Raw genomic sequence first — 19,114 nt, 5'->3', positions numbered from 1 at the left:
TAACCACAAGAGGAGCAGCGCTTGTTGTTCATCAGATGAACGCATGGGGGCAGTAAGTGCAGCGTTTTAGCTGAACAGCTCTTCTTCTTTGGTGGTGTACTCTTCGGCCGACTTCAGGCGTTTGTGACTTAAGAGAAACATGATTTGAAAATTGTATTGCTTTGTGATTTTCGATATATAAACATACCTTTGCTACGGTGGAGGTGGAATGGTGGTAGCTACCGCGTGTTCTCACCGCGAACCTAAGCTAACATCCTGATTGTAGCCTGAGTTAGCAGTTAGCTTGCTACTTGTACCACCACCACAACAACAACGTTTAGTATCTTGTAAAGAGGTAAGGTAGGATTGTTTGCTTTATTTTGCCTAAATATGTTGTAGCGATGCACTGAAGTGATCTTATTCGATTCCCGATATAACATAAGATCCAGATTATACAATGTTACCATTTGTGTGAATGAGTGGCGTGCGGCTCGCATGTCAACGATTAGGAGACCAATTTCCCGGTAGTGACCACCGAGATCCATCTCGGTTTTGAGTTAAACTCGTCACTGAACTGCAATCGTTTCGTGTGATATGTGTTCAGTCACTTAGTACTAACACGGAACTGAAGTAAGATCACGTTTGTAAATCATTCTTTGGGGAAAATGTCAAAACAAACGGAGAGGAAAGTTTTTGTATATTAATGTAATTGGACCAAAGTAAAATGGATGAAATACTTTATTAACGCACATATCTTTTGAATGCTACTCGTCCTTGCATCTGTTTCTTAGCCTTTGGGCTGTTTCTTGTCTTGTGCTGCTGTTACCTAAATGTGTTCTTAGGGGATAAATAAAATCTTGTTTCATCCAATATTACTCTCAGTAACTTCTAAGTCAACGCACATTCAGTTTATTTCTGTGTAATGTATATAGATCATACATATACCAACGGATGGTTTCTGAAATTGATCGTCTGAAAGACACCACCAGGCCATTAGAGAATAATTTGATATTGGAAACTATCTCTAACCTAAGACGACCTCTTATTATCAGAGTCACTGGTGTAAAACTACTGTTTTGGGGAGAGGCAATATTTGCATGATGAACATTCATGTTGGGCTGAGTATAAGTTGAGATATCATTTGTTATTTGGATGCAGGCTGCAGGTCTTGTTACTTTATGGCTTACCTGAAATGAGGGTAACTAATGTTATGGTCTTGTGTCTCTCTCCTGGACAGGCACCATGGCGAGTCTAGAGCAGTGGGTGAATGATCGTCTCCACGATATCCTCGGGTTGAGCGACAGATACGTGGCTCAGTTCATGATTGGCACTGCACGGAAAGCAACGAGTCCTGAAGACTTTGTGGCTCGTCTTCACCAGACAGGCACGATCGACATTGACCAGAGTGTGACTACCTTTGCCCACGAACTCTTTGACAAGGTTTGTAGTCGATCCCTGGCTGAACATGTCTCAGCATCTTTACATGAGCCGTTGCATGATGGCGTTGCTTGTACCACATCTGATGGGCCGCATGATAAAGAGCTCTTACCTTTTGTGTTACAGATACCTCGCAAGCAGGTTTTTGAGAAACCATCCAGAGCGATTGAACGAGAAGCCATTGAAATGGAGAGGAAGAATCGGACGTACACCTTATTGGAGGACAGTGACAGTGAGGGAGACGCCGTTCAGGAGAAGCAGAAAGGAAAGAAGAAAACTAAAGAGAAGGACCGAGGAAACAAGAGGAAGCACATCAGGCAGAAGAAGGAGAGCGAGTCGTCTAGTGAAGAGGAAGTGACTAAAAAGTAATGCAGATAGTTTCAGTCAGTGTATTACAGTTATTGTACATTTCTCAATATTTTTTAGTGTGTTTTTTTTTTGTATTTGTTGTAGCAGTTGAGCTGAGTGATTCAGGGATTTCCTTGAACAGGATTTTTTAAAAACTTTTGGTTTTCTCTCCATCTAATTATAGCCGATGTACTGGGTGAGTGGACGAACACTGTGCTAAAACAGGGAAGTCTGTACTTATTCAAATTTAGTCTCTTAATCCAGAAGGATATCTGGATCGATGCTGTTTTTTTAAATTTAAAAAAAAATCCATACAGTGTTTTTGCAATAATATGAATCAAAATGTCTATTATATTTTATGTCACGATGGTCTCATATCTATCACAGATTCCTGGATTCAAATCTGGCTCACTCTTAAAATTATATCACATTCATGGTCAAGTATTTGTTAACTATGCAGACGAACAACCTTCATGGTGCAGGTTATTAAACACATACCTAAAAAGACACGGAACCAAAGAAAAGGCACCACCACGGATGTGATGTGCTCTCTTCTACTTGTTTCGGTTGAAGTCTTTGCGTCTGCATTTTCTACAAAAGCAGCTGTGTGATTCATTTTTCTTAAATCAGGAGTAATCCAAATCAAGGTGACAGCACATCTGCCGAGAAAGAAGAGGAAGAAGAAGAGTGGGAGAAGGAAGAGAGAGAGCGACTTCAGGATATTGAAGAGAGAGATGCGTTTGCTGAGCGGGTGAAACAGAAAGACAAAGACAAGACCCGTAACATCGCAGAGAGGACTGATAAAAAGGTGGGAGATGCTGCAATTTCAGTCCACCTTTTTCACGGTTGTCCCACGGAATCGTGAAGCTGAGCACTTTCTATTTTGTGTGCTTTCTATCAGGCTTATGAGGAAGCTCAGAAGCGGCTGAAGATGGCTGAAGATGATCAGAACAATATGGTAGGGGAAGAAAGACAGTAAAAACGGTAGCATAAATGCTTCAGATCTATAGGTATAAAACATTTGTTATCCTTGCCTCTTTCCTCACTAGTTGCCAGAGCTGAGAAAACGCTCTCGCTGGGAGTATCTAAAGAAGAGAGAGTCGGAGAAGCTGGAGGACCTGGAGGCAGAAATCATTGATGAGGAGTACCTTTTCTCTACAGACGAGCTGACAGAGAGGGAGAAAAAAGAGTTGGAATATAAGCGTACCCTCCGCGACCTGGCTAAAGACTACAAAAAGGCTGGTGCCAAGGAACACGAGGAGAGGAAGAACAGATACTATATGCCGGTAGAGAACAGAAGCAAGGTAGGCCAGAGGGAAGTCACACACTTATCCATTATGTCTGTCTGCTACTACTCTTGTCTTCATTTTCTTCTGCTGCTCCTCTACCATTATCCTCCCTCCCCACCGGCCAGGAGGTACCCCAGAAGGACCTGGAGCTGGAGGAAACCCCCATGGAGCTGGGAGGAGAGCAGGGTCGTTGGGAGGAGGAGAGACTGAAGACGGCCTCCCTCAGCTTTGGGGCCAGAAAGGAGCGAGAACAAGGGATGAAGCATGAGATGGAGAAGTACCAGCTGATCCTGGAGGAAGATGAGATGATCAACTTTGTCACCACAGCCATCACCATGAAGGGAACTCTGGCAGAGAAGGTGAGGATCACATGGGAAATGTTAATTAAACGTTTTGTTTCTAAATTTTAATTAGATTTTCCCAGAAATGGGAGTCGATTAAAGTTGTCAGAGTTTGATTGTCCTTTGTTCATGAAACTGTCGAAGGACAGCATTGCAGTGTTAGGACCAGTCTATATTCTAACCAAGTATTCTAAGGTCATAGCAGTAGGTAGCAACACTGTCAGATTTTTGTTGCAAGGCCGTGATAATTTCCGTCTTTGAGATATTGTCAAGTTTAGTCATCTTTTGTCTGATACAGTCTATACCTGCCACCGTCGAACATCTTTCTGTGCTTTGCAGCAGCATACATATCAGTATCTCACTCAATCAGAAGAATTCTACAATAAAAGTAAATGTTACGTCTCCAAGTTGCCTCTCTTTCTGTGTTCAGGATAAGGAGACTCCGGCTCTGTCCCAAGCAGAGCTGAGGAAACAGTCCATGCAGGAGGTCAGACGCAGCCTTCCCATCTTCCCCTACCGCGAGGACCTGCTCTCTGCCATCAACGAGCACCAGATCCTGGTCATTGAGGGGGAGACGGGCTCTGGCAAGACCACTCAGATCCCACAGTACCTCATGGAAGATGTGAGTGCCGAATCTTACAACGGCATGGTGCTATTAGTGGATGGTGGAAAATAAAAAAACACTCTGGAGCTAAGCCCTAAATCTGTCATCGCTCCCTCAGGGTTACACGAAGGGAGGAATGAAGATCGGATGTACGCAGCCTCGTAGAGTGGCAGCAATGTCAGTGGCAGCCAGAGTGGCACAAGAAATGGGCGTCAAGCTTGGAAATGAGGTGAGACTTTTACTTTGTATCATTATACTGAAGATATTCCAAACACTATTAGCAGGAGGATGAAAGATTAAAACAGAGATAAATGTGTGTTCTCACATTCATCATTCACACGTTTAAAAGCAAGTATCAAGTTTGAGACCGTGCTGTCTCTTGATATTTCCTGTTTTGCCTCATTTAGGTGGGCTACAGTATTCGCTTTGAGGACTGTACAACAGAGAGGACGTTGCTGAAGTACATGACAGATGGCATGCTGCTCCGAGAGTTTCTCACCGAGCCCGACCTGGCCAGCTACAGGTAGCAGCAAGTCTAGATCCAATTTCTGCTATTTACTCAAGAAAATGTTTCACTTCCGAACTCTTGGTTGACTTTTCGTTCAACTTGTGCATTTGCGTCTGATCAGAAATTTGAATTTATTTTTAACTTGCTTTGACGAAACCCCTGCAATGACAACACAGAAGCCAAGAGGGACAGTCAAGCTAGTCAGCGTTGGCAGCTCTCAACAGTGCTATAGTCAAACTAGCTGCCTCTGAAATGTTGACTGCACCAGTATTCTGACCTTTATGGTAAAACACAAGTGTAGCAGGAGACATTTTTAGGTTGGCCACCAGCTGCTCACAGTCTCACCACATCTGTAGCCAGGAACTTATATTAATGCTGCTACTAAATTTGTTGCCGTATAACATTTACCTTGCAACCTTTGCATTAACTCCCATAGTTATTCATCAGATGTAAGAACCGCTGGGTACATTCCCCTCACAATGTTATGTCTCTCTCCAGCGTGGTCATCATAGATGAAGCCCATGAAAGAACCCTCCACACGGACATCCTGTTCGGCTTGATTAAAGACATCGCCAGGTTCAGACCTGACCTGAAGGTGCTGGTTGCCAGCGCCACTCTGGACACGGAGCGCTTTTCTTGTTTCTTTGACGACGCACCTGTCTTCAGGATCCCTGGCAGGAGATTCCCTGTTGACATCTTCTACACGAAGGTAGGAACTGACGTGAAATAATTGATAATGGGTTGAAGCAGTCATGAATGATTAAAATCGTCATTGATTCATTAAAATGTGTTTAAAGGAAAATGTATTTTTTCTGGTGTTTTCTATGTCAAGCAGCAAAGATTTCTGTTGATGTATGTTTGTTGTGTTGTCAAGGCTCCAGAGGCCGACTACTTGGAAGCGTGTGTTGTGTCAGTGCTGCAGATTCACGTCACTCAGGCTCCTGGAGACATTCTGGTCTTCCTCACTGGACAGGTATGGGCTCTCTGTCAAGAGGTATGAAGTAGCGGACATAGTTGTAGTGACATGTTGTTGGATTATTGTGTATAAAACTATATACAGTACATCATGACATCAGTGCAACTGAAGAAGACAAAAAAATCTTGAAAGGCAAAATATTATGCACTGAATAGTTTATGCTGCCTTCGTCCTCTTCAGTGGTTTTTCAGGCAGTGGAAGGTAATTCCAGATAGGCGCCGTGTCTGTGATGGAACCTCCTCAACTTCCTGAACCTGTGTCTTGCAGGAGGAGATTGAGGCGTGTTGTGAACTGCTCCAGGAGAGATGCAGGCGGCTCGGGTCAAAGATCGCAGAGCTGCTGGTCCTGCCCATCTACGCCAACCTGCCCTCAGACATGCAGGCGAAGATCTTCAACCCTACTCCACCTGGAGCCCGTAAAGTGGGATTATCTTTGTTTTTTGTTTTTTTTTAGAATATTTGGGAAACTTCTATTGTTGGATAATTAAACTGCCCAGGAAGTAGCAGGTCAACAGTGTAGGGTTAATATTTAAATTCGGCAGAAATAAAAGGTTCAGAAGAATATAACAATAAAGCTTTGTCTCCTTTTTCGGCTCTGTTAGTGAACTTCCTTTGATTTTGATTGTTTTTTTTTAATCTATTTTGAGAGGCACAGTAGCTTCCCATGGGCTCCTAAATTAAATGTTCCTGCAATTATTCACCATTAAAGGGTGCTGCAGTACAATCGGTCAAGTGACCCATAGTGTCTTGGGTATTTCAGGAGCACTGCTTGACAGATTGGGCGTTTATCAGGTCTTTGATCCCACTGTGTTACTGCTGGATTTAATCTTCTTTCGTCTTTGTTTCTGCAGGGCTGGTTAATTTGATCTCTCTTTCTTTTCTCCATGTCAATCCAAGGTGGTCGTGGCTACAAATATAGCAGAAACCTCGCTGACCATAGATGGCATCATTTACGTCATTGACCCGGGTTTCTGCAAGCAGAAGAGTTACAACGCTCGCACTGGAATGGAATCGCTCATTGTCACTCCTTGTTCTCGGGTGATTGTACACCACTTTACTTAATGTTTAACAAACAGCAAATCTGTAGTGCAGTTGTGTTAAATTTCATCCAGGAGTGGAGTGAATGCACATTCTCTCAGTAGTTTCGATACCAATTGTGACATTGTAACATCCTCGCATGTGTTTCATTGGTTTCTGTGTGGGTTTCACTCTGTTATGCTAACTCGTGCTGTGTGTTTTTGTTTCGTATCAGGCTTCAGCCAACCAGAGAGCAGGCCGTGCTGGCAGAGTGGCTGCTGGGAAATGTTTCAGGCTTTACACAGCCTGGGCCTTTAAGCATGAGATGGAAGAAACGACAGTGCCTGAGATTCAGAGGACCAATCTGGGAAATGTAGTCCTGCTGCTCAAGAGTTTAGGTGAGGAGGGAGACTAAGCCGCTAGATTGAGAAATTCGACAGCTGAGCTCTATTTTCTGTTAAACATGTGAATCTAATAGATCAAATGACATTTTATAAAGGTCTTTGGTGGCTTTGCTAATAAAAAAAAATGATTTTACCTTCAGGAATCAATGACCTCATTCACTTTGACTTCATGGACCCACCTCCGCATGAGACTCTGGTTTTGGCGCTGGAGCAGCTCTATGCCCTCGGCGCACTCAACCACCTGGGAGAGCTCACCAAGGTAATTCCCAAACTGAGTCTTACAAAAACTGGGGCTCTTGAAGGGCCACTCGTTGAAGAACTCCTTGATTCATTTTGAGGTTATTTTCCCATCCTGGTGTACAACAAGAGCAACTGTAGAATGATGGAGGAGAACCAGACGCAGACCACAGTGGTCGGTGCTAAAGAGAGACAGCTTTTATGGCCACCGTACACCAAATGCTGTTATTTAGACTTTGGACACGTGAAATGTGGTATCGAATGAGCTAGAAAAGGTATTTTGTGTCGGTACCATATTTGGATTTGGGATTGTTATGATATGATACCTAGATTTTTATACCGGTTCTGGAATGATACTTAATTCGCCATGAAAATGAATTTACACGTGACATTATAAATTTTTGGGTTTAGTTGTCAGAACCACTGCATCTCAGACACTCAAAAACAATCTGCTAACAGCACAATATAAAAAAACAATGTGGTTCAAAGTCACGTTTCTGTTGTAACTCTTGAGCTTTATGTTGCTGCACATTGGCTTTTTTTTTTTTTTAACAAATTTCACGAGGAATCACAATTATAAGGAATCTTTCTCTGCTTAATCGTATTGAGGCAGTTTGTTCTGTGCTATAATAGAGCAGATTCCCAGCCTTAGCTAGCATTGCATGACCTCATGTTTTAGGGTTAGTTGGTACCCGATGATACAAGATTCCATACCACAGCTTGTAAACATCCATGTCATTTCACAGCTGCCCATGTCTGTGTATATCTAGTATTTGGAGGGTTGCCAACCCCTAAAAATCTCTGTGAATCTCGCCGCTAACTATTATACAAATCAAACTTGTACAACAAGCAGGGCGTTAATTATTACGGCCACATCTTCCTCTTCCGGCAGTCGGATTTATAGCAGTGAGTTACAATTCAGAACTTTGATCAGGGAACAGAAGTGCGGGACTGGCTTGTTCTGCATCCTCTGTTTCCATCTTCACGTGCCTTTTCTGCCTGCTGACTTGGTAGACTGCAAACACCGCGCCTGATGCTTTGATGATGGCTCACTTCCTTGATTAAAAGAGCTGATACATGGAGGAGATGACTCATGCAACTTTATCACTTAGCTAGTCTGGTTAATCCGTGGTTATCAACAATGGCAGCTGCTGTGATGTCAGAGATCATCTGACTGCGTAATTCAAAGCAAGTACATGTTACTGTTCGTTGAATGAAGGACTTCATTAGTTCTGTTGTTGTTGTTGTGCTTCGGAGTACAGCTGGGTCGTAGGATGGCTGAGCTACCGGTGGACCCCATGCTGAGCAAGATGATCCTGGCATCGGAGCAGTAAGTTCCCATTCTGTGACATACGCACTCGATAGCCTGCGTTTGTTACCATCCTGCTGTAGCACCTCGTTTCCCGTTTTGTGTCTCTAACATTCCGTTTGTTTCCTTGATACTTTTATCTGGTTCTTAAGGTACAAGTGTTCAGAAGAAGTCCTGTCAATAGCAGCCATGCTTTCAGTCAACAACTCTATTTTCTACCGGCCCAAAGACAAGGTGGTGCATGCCGACAATGCTAGGATGAACTTTGTGGTGCCGGGGGGAGACCACCTGGTGCTGCTCAACGTCTACACACAGGTGCGTTTAAATGGACGGAGGATGTGTCAGAGTAGCCTGGTTATTCACAAATGTGAAAGATTCACTGTAAAGCTGATACAGTTTGTCAGAGCTGTAGATTGAGAGGTTTGAAGCCCAAGTTGTGATACATTTGATCAAACATTGCTCTAATATTTTGTCCATGTACTAGCTGGAGGAGAACAGGGTCCTTTAGTTCATCACTGAAGATGTGTCCAAGCTGCACAGTCACAACCCATAACACGATACAATAACAACAGCTCTGTTATCGTGAAGATCTGCATACTTGATCCGCCTCCAATCAGTTTCCATCTTTTTTTCCGTTTCCTATCCAGTAAACAATCAACAAGGAAGTAGGAAAGGGGCAGGTCTTGAATGATACACAGCACCTTAGCAAGAAGAAGCCGTGAAAAGGAGGAGTTTTGGGAAGGAAGTTGAGGAGTTTACAAATAGTGAACAAATCACAAAAATTAATCATTCACTTCAGATTGATGGAGGCTGACCGTAGTTGATTACTACAACCCACGTTAGTTATGAATAATTAACCACTCATTTACAAAGGTAGAAACAGCTCAATTAAAATGTTCCCATGTGCTCATGTAGCTTCAGCATCAGTTGCTGCATATCTGGGCTATGATTTCTGCTCTGTCTCATCGTTCAGTCACTGTATGTTAGGAAGAGTTGGGACTATGGCCTCAGAAAAAAATGAAGACTTCAGTCAAGCCTTTAGTACTGAAGTTAATTGCACTAATGTTTGTAATTTGTGTGAGTCACAACATCACACAACCAGATGTTCAGGTTTTTGACCTGGTGTGTAAATGTGTTGGTGTGTGCACAGTTGGTGTTTGTTTTCAGGCTTAACCAACAGAGGAATTTAACTCATAGTGGCCTTGAAGTTATTTCCCAGATTAACCCGATACTTTAGCCGAAAACATGTTTTTAATCTTTCAGGTTCTTACAAGTAGGTGTCTTCAGCTCTGCTCCTGCAGCAGGGTACTTATTTGAATTGATACTGAAAATAATTACTGTTGAAAAAGAAACAACACACACACACACACACACACACACACACACCTGACATTGTGACCATGTCATGAGAGCCTCCCTCAGCTGAGGTTTGGAACCCTTAGACTGATTGTTCTACTGACTGTGGTCATGACTTCTCTGCTTCAGTGGGTGGAGAGCGGCTACTCTACTCAGTGGTGTTACGAGAACTTCATCCAGTTCCGCTCTATGAGGCGAGCTCGGGATGTCAGGGACCAGCTGGAGGGATTGATGGATCGCATCGAGGTGGAGGTGGTCAGCTGCCAGGGGGACAGTATCCCCATTCGCAAGGTCAGTGCTACTGAGAACGTCAGCCACAGCAAGACTGCTCCTATATTTACCTCTACCCACTCGGTCATTATGTCCACATTGCTAGTGCCTGATGAAGCTAATATTTTACAAAGGCACCTGTAATCACCATTACAACAGTGACCATGGTGCTGCCTTCACAGTAATGTTGCTTCATTCAGTTTTTGCTTCTTCTGTGGTGACTGCTGAAAGCTGTTAACAACCCCAGACCAAGTGCTGGTTCAAGGTCAGCAACTGAGGCTACTGAGGTGAAGGGCAGGACTCTTGACGTCACTGGAAGTCTCAAGATGAAAGCCCGCTTAACTTTTGACAAGCTCCTGTCAGCAGGTAGTAACACCCTGGGGTTGAATTTCACCTTTTGGTTTGCAAAGGTCTGTGGGAGGAGGTGAAAGATCAAGGTCAGCTGCTGAACCTTCGACCAGTTGAATGCTCATTGTCAGAAAGGGCTTTCCTGAAGGTGCTGCGCTCTAGGAGTCAGTGAAGAGCACCGTGTTCAAATAGTCTTCTCATATCAGGCCTCATGAGGATAAATAAAGTTATCTGAATCTGAATCTGAATCTGAAATGTGAAGTGAACGCACCCCTAAAACACGAGATAAGAAGTGTGTTTGTTTTATTGGTAAGGTTACACCCAACTAAAATCCTGCAGCCATTGCACAGGCAAAGAAATCCCTCTGCCTTTGACTTATCATGTATGATTTCTGCATGCACTGGCTGTGGTGCTGCTGTTTGTATTCCTTGTTTCGCCAGATCTCCCTGACTTGCTGCATCCTAAAATTCAAAAGCCGTGTCAGTGAGTCACTTGAGAATGTTGGGCTGGTTCAGGAGAAATGACAGATCCAGATTTATTTTTATCCTTGCATGGTTAGCCTGTGACATCCATCAGCTACTTTTCAATATCTTGTTGTCCTTTTTGTGAGTGTCACTGTGGCGAACACACCCAACACCGCCCGAACCCAGCTTGCCGCAGGTGTGAGCGGTTTTATGCGGATCTGTGAAAAGATGACGAGAAAAAGCGGCTGCTCTTCCATGTGTGGATGGAATCTGTCAAGGAATCTCGGACAGAGCCGCTTCAGCACATCCTGAGAAAGACAGAGATTGAGAGCAGCAGCAACATATTTCATCGCTCAGATGTTAGCACCTACGATGGCAGGATTACAGAGGGCGCTGTGGGCGCTGCATGAGAGAAAACTAGTGAGAATTACTGTATTTTTGAGTACTTTACAGTTTTTGTCTCTCTATTTCTTGTTCTTTTTCTCACTGACTGATGGAGGCAGATGGTTGCCCACATAGTCTCTTTGAACTAAATTAGCTGGAAGAGTTAATAATTAATTCCGTAACTATTAATTCTATGAGTAGCGAATCTAATTCTCTTGAATTGACTCCCTCAGCTCACATATATACTTCCTGTAATCGTCTTCTTTCTCTTCTTCTTCTTCTTCTACTCCTTCTGTTTCCTCTCCTACTTCTACTTCTTAATCTTCTATTTATGAGTATTCTACTTGTTCTTTTTCTTCTCATGTTTGTTATTCTCATACTTCTTATTCTCCTGTATGTTACTGTTTCTTTTATCAGGCTATGACCTCTGACCTTCCTTTGGGTCATCCATAGGACCTACAACTGACACACAAATATTGTTTTTGTCATAGTGTCTTTGCTCTGTCTGTATATTCCATCCTGCTGTGGTCTCTATTTCAACTCTCAAGCGTGTCTGTGTGCCTCCCCCAGGCGGTGACGGCGGGATATTTCTATCACACGGCGCGGCTGAGTAAAGGCGGCTACAAGACAGTGAAGCACCAGCAGACGGTCTACGTTCACCCCAACAGCTCCCTGTTTGAGGAGCAGCCCCGGTGGCTCATCTACCACGAGCTGGTCTTCACCACCAAGGAGTTCATGAGACAGGTGGGCCTCCCCAGCATGCTTTGAGGGGTCGAGCGAATCCCCTCAAACGAAGTTTGGGTTGTTTTTTTCTCATGTTTACCTGCCGAGTCCAACATGAAGGCCTTTGCTGAGTCAGTGCTCGTGAGGGTGACGCAGCACAAAACGAGGAAGTGGGATGAGCGATGTGTTGTAAAACATTGAACTGCATCCTCATCTGTATCAACATCAGATTGATTAACCTCCCGCTCGCCCTCACACAGGTGATAGAGATCGAGAGTGGCTGGCTGCTGGAAGTGGCTCCTCATTACTACAAGAGCAAGGAGCTGGAGGACAGCAGCAACAAGAAGATGCCGCGCAAACAGGGCAAAACTAAAGAAGAGCTGGGCTGAAGGAGCTCCGCTCACCGAACAGCTGGCAGCCACAGTGCAGGGGCACCTCCCTGCTTCTCTCAGGACAGGGGTAGACGTAGGAGGGAAGTGACTTTAAAGTTCGCCAGATTCAGAAAGATAAACAGGAAATGTTTAAAAAAAAAAAAGTTTGTCACCAGTTCAACCCATCAACAGACAAATACGTCGTTTGTGAAATGTTGTAACCTGATACTGCATTTCAGCCAGTGCCTACTCAGTCTCAGCAACAAATTTCTACCAAAATACATGAGCGGACAGTCCCACTGAGGCAGCGTGGACGCAAACTCACGATGGTCTACAGAGAAATGGGTCACAAACCTGACCGGTTTAATCATAAACCAGCCTCCCGCCACAGCGCACCCTCAACGGCAGGTTTGTCCGTTCATCAATGAATGTGAGGTTGCTTGTTTGAAGGTGTAGTTACACATCTGCAAGACTGCCCTGCCCCCCACCACACACACACACACACACACGCACACACACGCACACACACACACACGCCCTATATTTAGAGCACTCTGTCACATTCTTCATTTGTGAAACCAGCATACTTGAATTGTATAAATGGACTACTAAATTTAAGAGCCAACCAGGATGTAAAGACTAATACCTAAATGACTCTTCGTTTTTTTTTCTTCTTATGCAATAAATTTTTACAACCGCTTGTTTTTGTTCTGCATGGTTCCCCGAATAGAAGAATACCAGTCGGTTGGCACTTCCTGCATCTACTAACTTGCTATTTGGTTTTTCTGTTTAAATTGTACCAGGAAGTTATTTTTAGCTGCTATACTTGAATGACGGTCTATCCTCATCCTGTCATGCTGGATACATTTTGCCACAGAAGGACTGAGTGAGTCCCTCAGACATATTTCATAAAGTTAACTGTCAGTGCTGAAAAAGCTTTTGATATTCCAAAAACATCCTGAGCGAGACATCTGATCCCGTCTACTCTACGAGATTGTAGACCAGCTACGTGAGAGCTTTCACCTTGAAAGCCAGTATTTTATGCCTCGTGCATCTTTCATATCAATATTGAGTTTTAACAGAGACTATATTTTAGGTACTTAATGTAGTTTTTTTTTTGTTTTTTTTTGGATTCATTTACGCTTTAGTTTGCATTTTAATCTCCATCAGGATGTTAAAGAGTCACGAGAATGGAGCTTCTTGTTTGAGTGGTTAACTCACAAAAGAACCGCGTAGGTATGACGGGTATGAAGTTATTTGTGAAGTCTTGACAGTTCTGTACCCTGGTGTCTTGTGCAGCAACAGTGGAATTTTACCCACAGTCGCTCCTGGTTCTTGATTCATATCACACATGAAATATTTGTTTTTCTATCATGTAACCCACAGATCTACTGACAGCCAAACACTCAGTAAAGAAATAGTTTGCCACTTGAACTAGAATCGCCTTGCAAACATCCCTGTAAGTAACTGCTCTGATACCTGTGTGACAGGGGTTTTGTTACAGGGTTAGAAATGTGGGAGTTATTAAAGTAAATGTCCTGATTATCTGCGCGTTTGACACAGACACAATCAAAAGCAGTGGCTCACTTCGGCAGGTCCAACTGGTCTGACAAGAGTAGAGAAGAAGAAGGGAGGGCTGGCGGGCAGCGAGGAGGAGTTTTTACAGGAGGCGGTTCTGTGTTACAGTGAGAAAAACAAGATACCAGTGGAAGTATTTAAACAGAAGGACTGGGGCTGCAATGGGACGCCAATAGAGATCTTTTATATTTTTCGTGATGAATTTTAATGATGCACAAGTTCCTATTGCGCTGATTTTCCACGTGAGGTCACCTCCGACAGCGGGATACATCATTGACAGGTCAGTGTGCGAGCATAAATTCTGTTTAATTACTCAGTTTGCTGTTCGTTTTAAGAAAGATGTTGCTTCTCTGTTGTGAGTTGCCGTCAAATTCAGAATCTCACTCGTTAAAAGCCTCAAACTGAGTGAACTGAACTCGGTAGTTTCACCCTGGATGTTAAGAATTCAGCAGCTAAATTTTGCCAAACATTTTTTTAAAACAATGACACAGAGTTGTCTTTGTTTTAGTTTTACAGGCTTCAGACGTTCAGGATCATAAAATCCCCATTAGTGTAAAGCTCCTCCAGCTCTGCAGGCCTCACATGTTTGCTGACATCTGTGCAGGAAAGCCTATAAAACAAACAGGTATTATCACAGAATAAGAACCGTATCCATGTTGAATAAATAAAAAACATAAACATAGCATTTCAACACAAAAGAGGTGTTAGTGACATCGAAGCTATTAGTGCTTCGTCATCATGAGACCTCATTCATGAAACTGAAGCTGGTAAATTCCTCCTTTCCATTTCCTGCTTATTATAAGCAAATAATCTTACCTCTGCTTAAATTTTCTGCAGTTGTTGGGAACCCAGCCATCTGAATCTGACCTGCACTACCACAGTCATTCCTCCATCATGAGTGATGACGCAGAGAGACACAGACCTGATGACGGTCGGAGTCCAGGCCACAGAACCAGGCAGGCCCCCAATGTCAAACCCAAGCTCAACCAGAGAGAGATTACCAGCAAGGAGGACCAGTGGAAGAAAGAGAAACCTGTAAAAGTGAGGAGATCCAGGAGTACTGACTGGGAGAGGGTTGATAGAGGGAGGAGGAGAGAGCGGGATCGGCACCATGCAGAGAGGAGACCCCGTGGGAGGAGTGAGGAGGCCCGGAGACAAGACAGGAGAGATGGAGAGAATGAGCGGAGGAAGGTGAGGCCACCTGAGAATGATGTGGAGGACACTGAGTGTGCTGTGTGCTTCTGCTCCTACGATAACATCTTCAAGACCCCAAAGCTGCTTGCTTGTGGTCACACTTTCTGTCTGGAGTGTCTGGCTCGCATCAACGTGACCTCTCCTGAGCTCAAGACGCTGCCCTGCCCGGTGTGCCGTGAACTGACGGACCTCCCCCACGGCCAGGACCTGCCCCGACTGGGTAACAACGAGGACATAATTGGTAAACTCCCCGCGGAAATGCAGAGGGCGCTGTCCATTCGCTTCAAGCGCAGTAAAGGTAAACTGGTCTTAAAGAATCCTCCCCCCAGCAGCCCGACCAAACCCAGCATCATCACTCTGCCTAAAAAGAAGCAGGACAGCCCAGTGATGGAAGGCAATGACCTCCACTTGAGTGCAATGGAGCAGGGAATGACCCCCATCACTGTGCTGGATGTAGGCAGGCCTCCAAACAGGGTCAGAGGTCGCCTGCGCCGGTTGTTCCGCTCAGACCAGTGCTACTACGCAGCGGTGGCCTCCATCATTACCATCACTGTGGCGCTTATGCTGGTGGGGATTCTGGCCTTTGTGATCATACCCAATGTGATGACCCACCACAGACCTGATCACGTAGGGAATCAAACAATAGAGGGAACCACGGGAACTGAAGGTAATCCACCTCCAGGGACAGGACCCTGATGGGGCAGACGAGGACGAGGTGAACACAGACATTTATTCACTCCTCCTCCTCTTTGTGAGCTTTAAGGAAGTCACTGGTGAGGGAAACAACAAGCACTGGGTGCACATTCAAGCTGCTTCACCTGCAGTGAAGAAATGAAGGAAAACAAGGACAGCAACATTTTTTCAAAGGAGGTGAAGACTTAAACATTGCACATGAAGGATAATGGAACGAGTCTTTTGTATTACGTTTTTTTAAACCTTTGTGCTCTTTTCTGAACACTTTATAAAAACTGTGAAAGTCAAGGAAACTGACCATCATGATTAATAAGCTGTAAATGTTGAAATGTACTAAAGTCTATGACGAAAAGTTGCTTTGTTGTGATTGGCTGACATCCAGCACAGAGTTTCCATTTCTTACATAATGTGTTTATGGACCAACACTTTTTATGTAGCCACAGGAGATTTGTACAGTAGTTTCTCTTTTCTATCTGTGCAGCCGTACCCATCAAATAAAGCATATTTTGAGACAGGAAAGCTCATTGTTCAGTATTTCCAAAACAGAGAGTGCTCTTCCATAGGATTGTTAGTGTAAGACATTCCAACAGTAACTGCAGCGATCAACAACTTGTTGTAAAGCTAGATATCAGCTGAAATGATTATGTCCTGTCCTGTCCTGGTGCCGTTTAAGCCGTGTATTCTCATGAGTCATTCGTCTGATAACTCATGAAAGTTATGCAAATTTTCCTTGCATTGTCCTGCACATGGTGACTGGTGACACAAGCGATCAGTGAGCCTGCACAAACGCCGGCAGTTAGAGGAAAAATAGTGTGAGTCATTGTGCTTGTGGGTCTAAGTGGAAAATGCAATATTTTAAGATACTTTTAACAGCACTGATTAAATTTAGGCACGATAACCATTTAGCTCTGGTGAAGGAAAGGTCATGGTTTGGGTTGAACCAAATAATGATAATTACTACATAAATAGAAATAGCTAAAGGCTCTTGCTGAAACACCTGATTAGGTGGGTGCCTGCCTGTCACGAAAGCAAACGGGGCAATTCTACCTCGCAAAGAATCAAAACAAATTTGCAAAATAAACCAAAAACAATTTCAGTTGGTGCTGATGTTCAATTTTAGTGATGGCTATTAATTTTAATCAGTTTTGACTGAGCGTGAAATCATAACAATAGTTATCACATGACATTTTTCAAATTGAGCAAGTCCCTACTCCGGGCGGCGAGGTGGTGCAGTGGTCAGCACTGTCGCCTCAGCAAGAAGGTTTCGGGCTCGAGCCCCGGCTGGAGCACGAGATCTTTCTGTGTGAGTCTCCATGTTCTCCCTGTTCCTGCGTGGGTTCTCTCTGGTACTCCAGCTTCCTCCCACAGTCCAAAGACATCAAGAGGGGACGAGGCTGATTGATACTCTAAATTGACTGTAGGTGTGGCTGTGAGCGTGAATGGTTGTCTGTCTCTTGTGTTGGCCCTGTGATGGACTGGTGACCCGTCCAGGGTGAACCCTGCCTCTCGCCCAAAAGCTGCTGGGATAGGCTCCAGCCCCCTGCAACAGTATAAGCGTAAGAAAATGGATGGATTGATGGTCTCTCTTACTTGGAGGGTGGCATCCAGTGGCAGAGCAACTGAAAAATCAGTGATATGCTGCCCCCTTTTGTTAGAAGTGTGGATCATGAATTAGTAAAACCAGCTCTGAAATTTTGTTCTCCGTTCTAATCATCTTTGCCATTAAATGATAAATGGAGAATTCCGGTCCATGTTTTTCCTCCGCTGAGTCCAAAGACATTTCCTGTCAGATGCCTGCACGTCTTCCTGAGACACCTGATCCCCTCTAGTGGTGTGAGCACACCGGGTACGAGGGTGACTGGATGCCTCACGTCTACTACGCTTCTCTGCTATCAGGCTGTCAAACCTGTTCAGCAGTGACTTTACCTTCATGGCATGTTTTCCTGCCGTCCTCTGGGAGGTCAGCTGTGTCATTTGACAGCAGGATAAATGATCGTTTGTAACAGGTTTTGGACTGCGGGGGGGGGGGGGGGGGGGGGGACGACACCATGATTCCACAACAAACAGAGGAATTAGAGTAGGAAATGAGCTGTGTTTACAGTCCTGTGTTTAGTAACAGCTTTTTAGAGATTTGTCGTACGTGAAGATAAATGAAAACATTGAGGGGCTTATACAAGGTGCAAAAATGTGTTACCGGTCAGTCTGGTTATATCCCTATTATATAAGTCTGTGCTTGGTTACAAAACAAACAGGTTCTTTTATCTGATTATTTACATTTCATAAAGTACAAAAGTATCAACTAAAACTGGTTTCTCGGAATATTTGCTCCTTTCCGCGTCATTATCCTTTAAAATGCTGACAGGAATGCTCCTCTGCATGTTAAGCGTGCAGTAAATGTGGAGTTAGTTGCAGGTGTGGGGAAGTTTCTTCTCAAGAGGTCAGCTCACCTCTTAAGTGATTCACAAGAGAAACCTGAAGAAGGAAGAAAGAGACCAAATCGTTCTTCCATAAATCTTATCTTTGTGTTTCAGTCACGTCTTGGAGAATCTCTGAGATGGAACTCCAAGATGTCTGAATGTGAAGCCCAGAAGCTCGTAAACCATCACTTTAATCTCTAACATTATATTGCTTTAAAAGCTAATTTTCCCAGTGGTGTACTGGTTTGCAGCAGCGAGTACACTGGGGTGATTCCTACGGAGCAAGCATGCACCGTACTCACTACATGCATTTACACACAGTTTAGGCCGTTCCAAAAACCAGGAAAGGGTACAGTCTGTACTTTCAGAGGATGAAGCCGAGACCCATTCCCAGTACACGAGTGGGATCACGGGAGGAGGTTCTTCTTTTCAGTCACATTAAAAGGCTTGGCTGTATTCTGAGGACTTTGACCACAGTTATATTGAGAACAAATCAAAGGTTCCGGTTTAAGGAGAAATCTATGAATGCATAACTGTAAAAATCATAGTTGCATTAAACAGTGTTAATTTCTCTTACATCTTGACTACGAGTTTAAGTCCCCTTTGTTTGTGCAGCTGAACAGTTCCCTGCTTCACTCAGATCGTTACTTTTGTAGAGGCAAGTTTTCGTGTGCAGGTCCATAAACAACAGCGAAGAAGGACGGACGCTTATCGAATTTGGGCTTTTTGTTTGTCGCCCTCGTGATACTGTTGCGCTTTTCACAATCGTTGAAAGTTTTTACCCACAAAAACACTGTTGCTGTGTACACTTTTAAGCGGGTATTCCAAAATCCTGGCGTTGTCCCCGTAGGGCTGCAGTTAAAGATTA

General features: G+C 44.0%; 2 protein-coding genes across 4 annotated transcripts; both read left to right on the top strand.

Annotated features, from left to right (window-relative positions):
* Positions 1-65: 65 nt before the first annotated feature.
* dhx16 (DEAH (Asp-Glu-Ala-His) box polypeptide 16) lies at positions 66-13,064 on the top strand. Of its 2 annotated transcripts, none has more exons than XM_086217886.1 (21): positions 66-334; positions 1,217-1,419; positions 1,543-1,781; positions 2,395-2,572; positions 2,666-2,722; positions 2,814-3,068; positions 3,179-3,412; positions 3,825-4,016; positions 4,117-4,227; positions 4,406-4,521; positions 5,005-5,215; positions 5,381-5,479; positions 5,750-5,902; positions 6,379-6,519; positions 6,734-6,896; positions 7,043-7,161; positions 8,402-8,469; positions 8,601-8,763; positions 9,934-10,095; positions 11,841-12,014; positions 12,254-13,064. In XM_086217886.1, exons 2-21 carry the CDS (start codon positions 1,222-1,224, stop codon positions 12,380-12,382), a joined length of 3,162 nt encoding a protein of 1,053 aa, XP_086074012.1. In that variant the 5' UTR covers positions 66-334; positions 1,217-1,221; the 3' UTR covers positions 12,383-13,064. The 2 variants fall into 2 exon arrangements, with proteins under 2 accessions (XP_086074012.1, XP_086074013.1); XM_086217887.1 differs by having other exon boundaries at positions 66-339.
* Positions 13,065-14,060: 996 nt separating this feature from the next.
* On the top strand, positions 14,061-17,545 carry rnf183 (ring finger protein 183). 2 transcript variants are annotated; one of them, XM_086217889.1, is made up of 3 exons: positions 14,061-14,222; positions 14,451-14,567; positions 14,780-17,545. In XM_086217889.1, exon 3 carries the CDS (start codon positions 14,837-14,839, stop codon positions 15,830-15,832), a length of 996 nt encoding a protein of 331 aa, XP_086074015.1. In that variant the 5' UTR covers positions 14,061-14,222; positions 14,451-14,567; positions 14,780-14,836; the 3' UTR covers positions 15,833-17,545. The 2 variants fall into 2 exon arrangements, with proteins under 2 accessions (XP_086074015.1, XP_086074014.1); XM_086217888.1 differs by lacking the exon at positions 14,451-14,567 and having other exon boundaries at positions 14,069-14,222; positions 14,780-17,543.
* Positions 17,546-19,114: the final 1,569 nt, after the last annotated feature.

The sequence above is a fragment of the Aulostomus chinensis genome, chromosome 11 (assembly GCF_037954235.1).
Source record: "Aulostomus chinensis isolate RoL2024-O1b breed Wild chromosome 11, RoL_Achi_v1.0, whole genome shotgun sequence".
NCBI classification, from domain to species: Eukaryota; Metazoa; Chordata; class Actinopteri; order Syngnathiformes; family Aulostomidae; genus Aulostomus; species Aulostomus chinensis.
The sequence above is the reverse complement of the archived record's forward strand: the minus strand, read 5'-3'. Positions and strand labels throughout refer to the sequence as shown.

Excerpts from the sequence above, each read along its gene's own strand:
- dhx16 (XM_086217886.1), top strand. The coding sequence starts at position 1,222 with ATGGCGAGTCTAGAGCAGTGGGTGAATGATCGTCTCCACGATATCCTC. Across the intron at positions 1,782-2,394 it reads GAAGAGGAAGTGACTAAAAA|GAGTAATCCAAATCAAGGTG; the intron begins GTAATGCAGATA and ends TTCTTAAATCAG. Across the intron at positions 12,015-12,253 it reads CCAAGGAGTTCATGAGACAG|GTGATAGAGATCGAGAGTGG; the intron begins GTGGGCCTCCCC and ends GCCCTCACACAG.
- rnf183 (XM_086217889.1), top strand. The coding sequence starts at position 14,837 with ATGAGTGATGACGCAGAGAGACACAGACCTGATGACGGTCGGAGTCCA.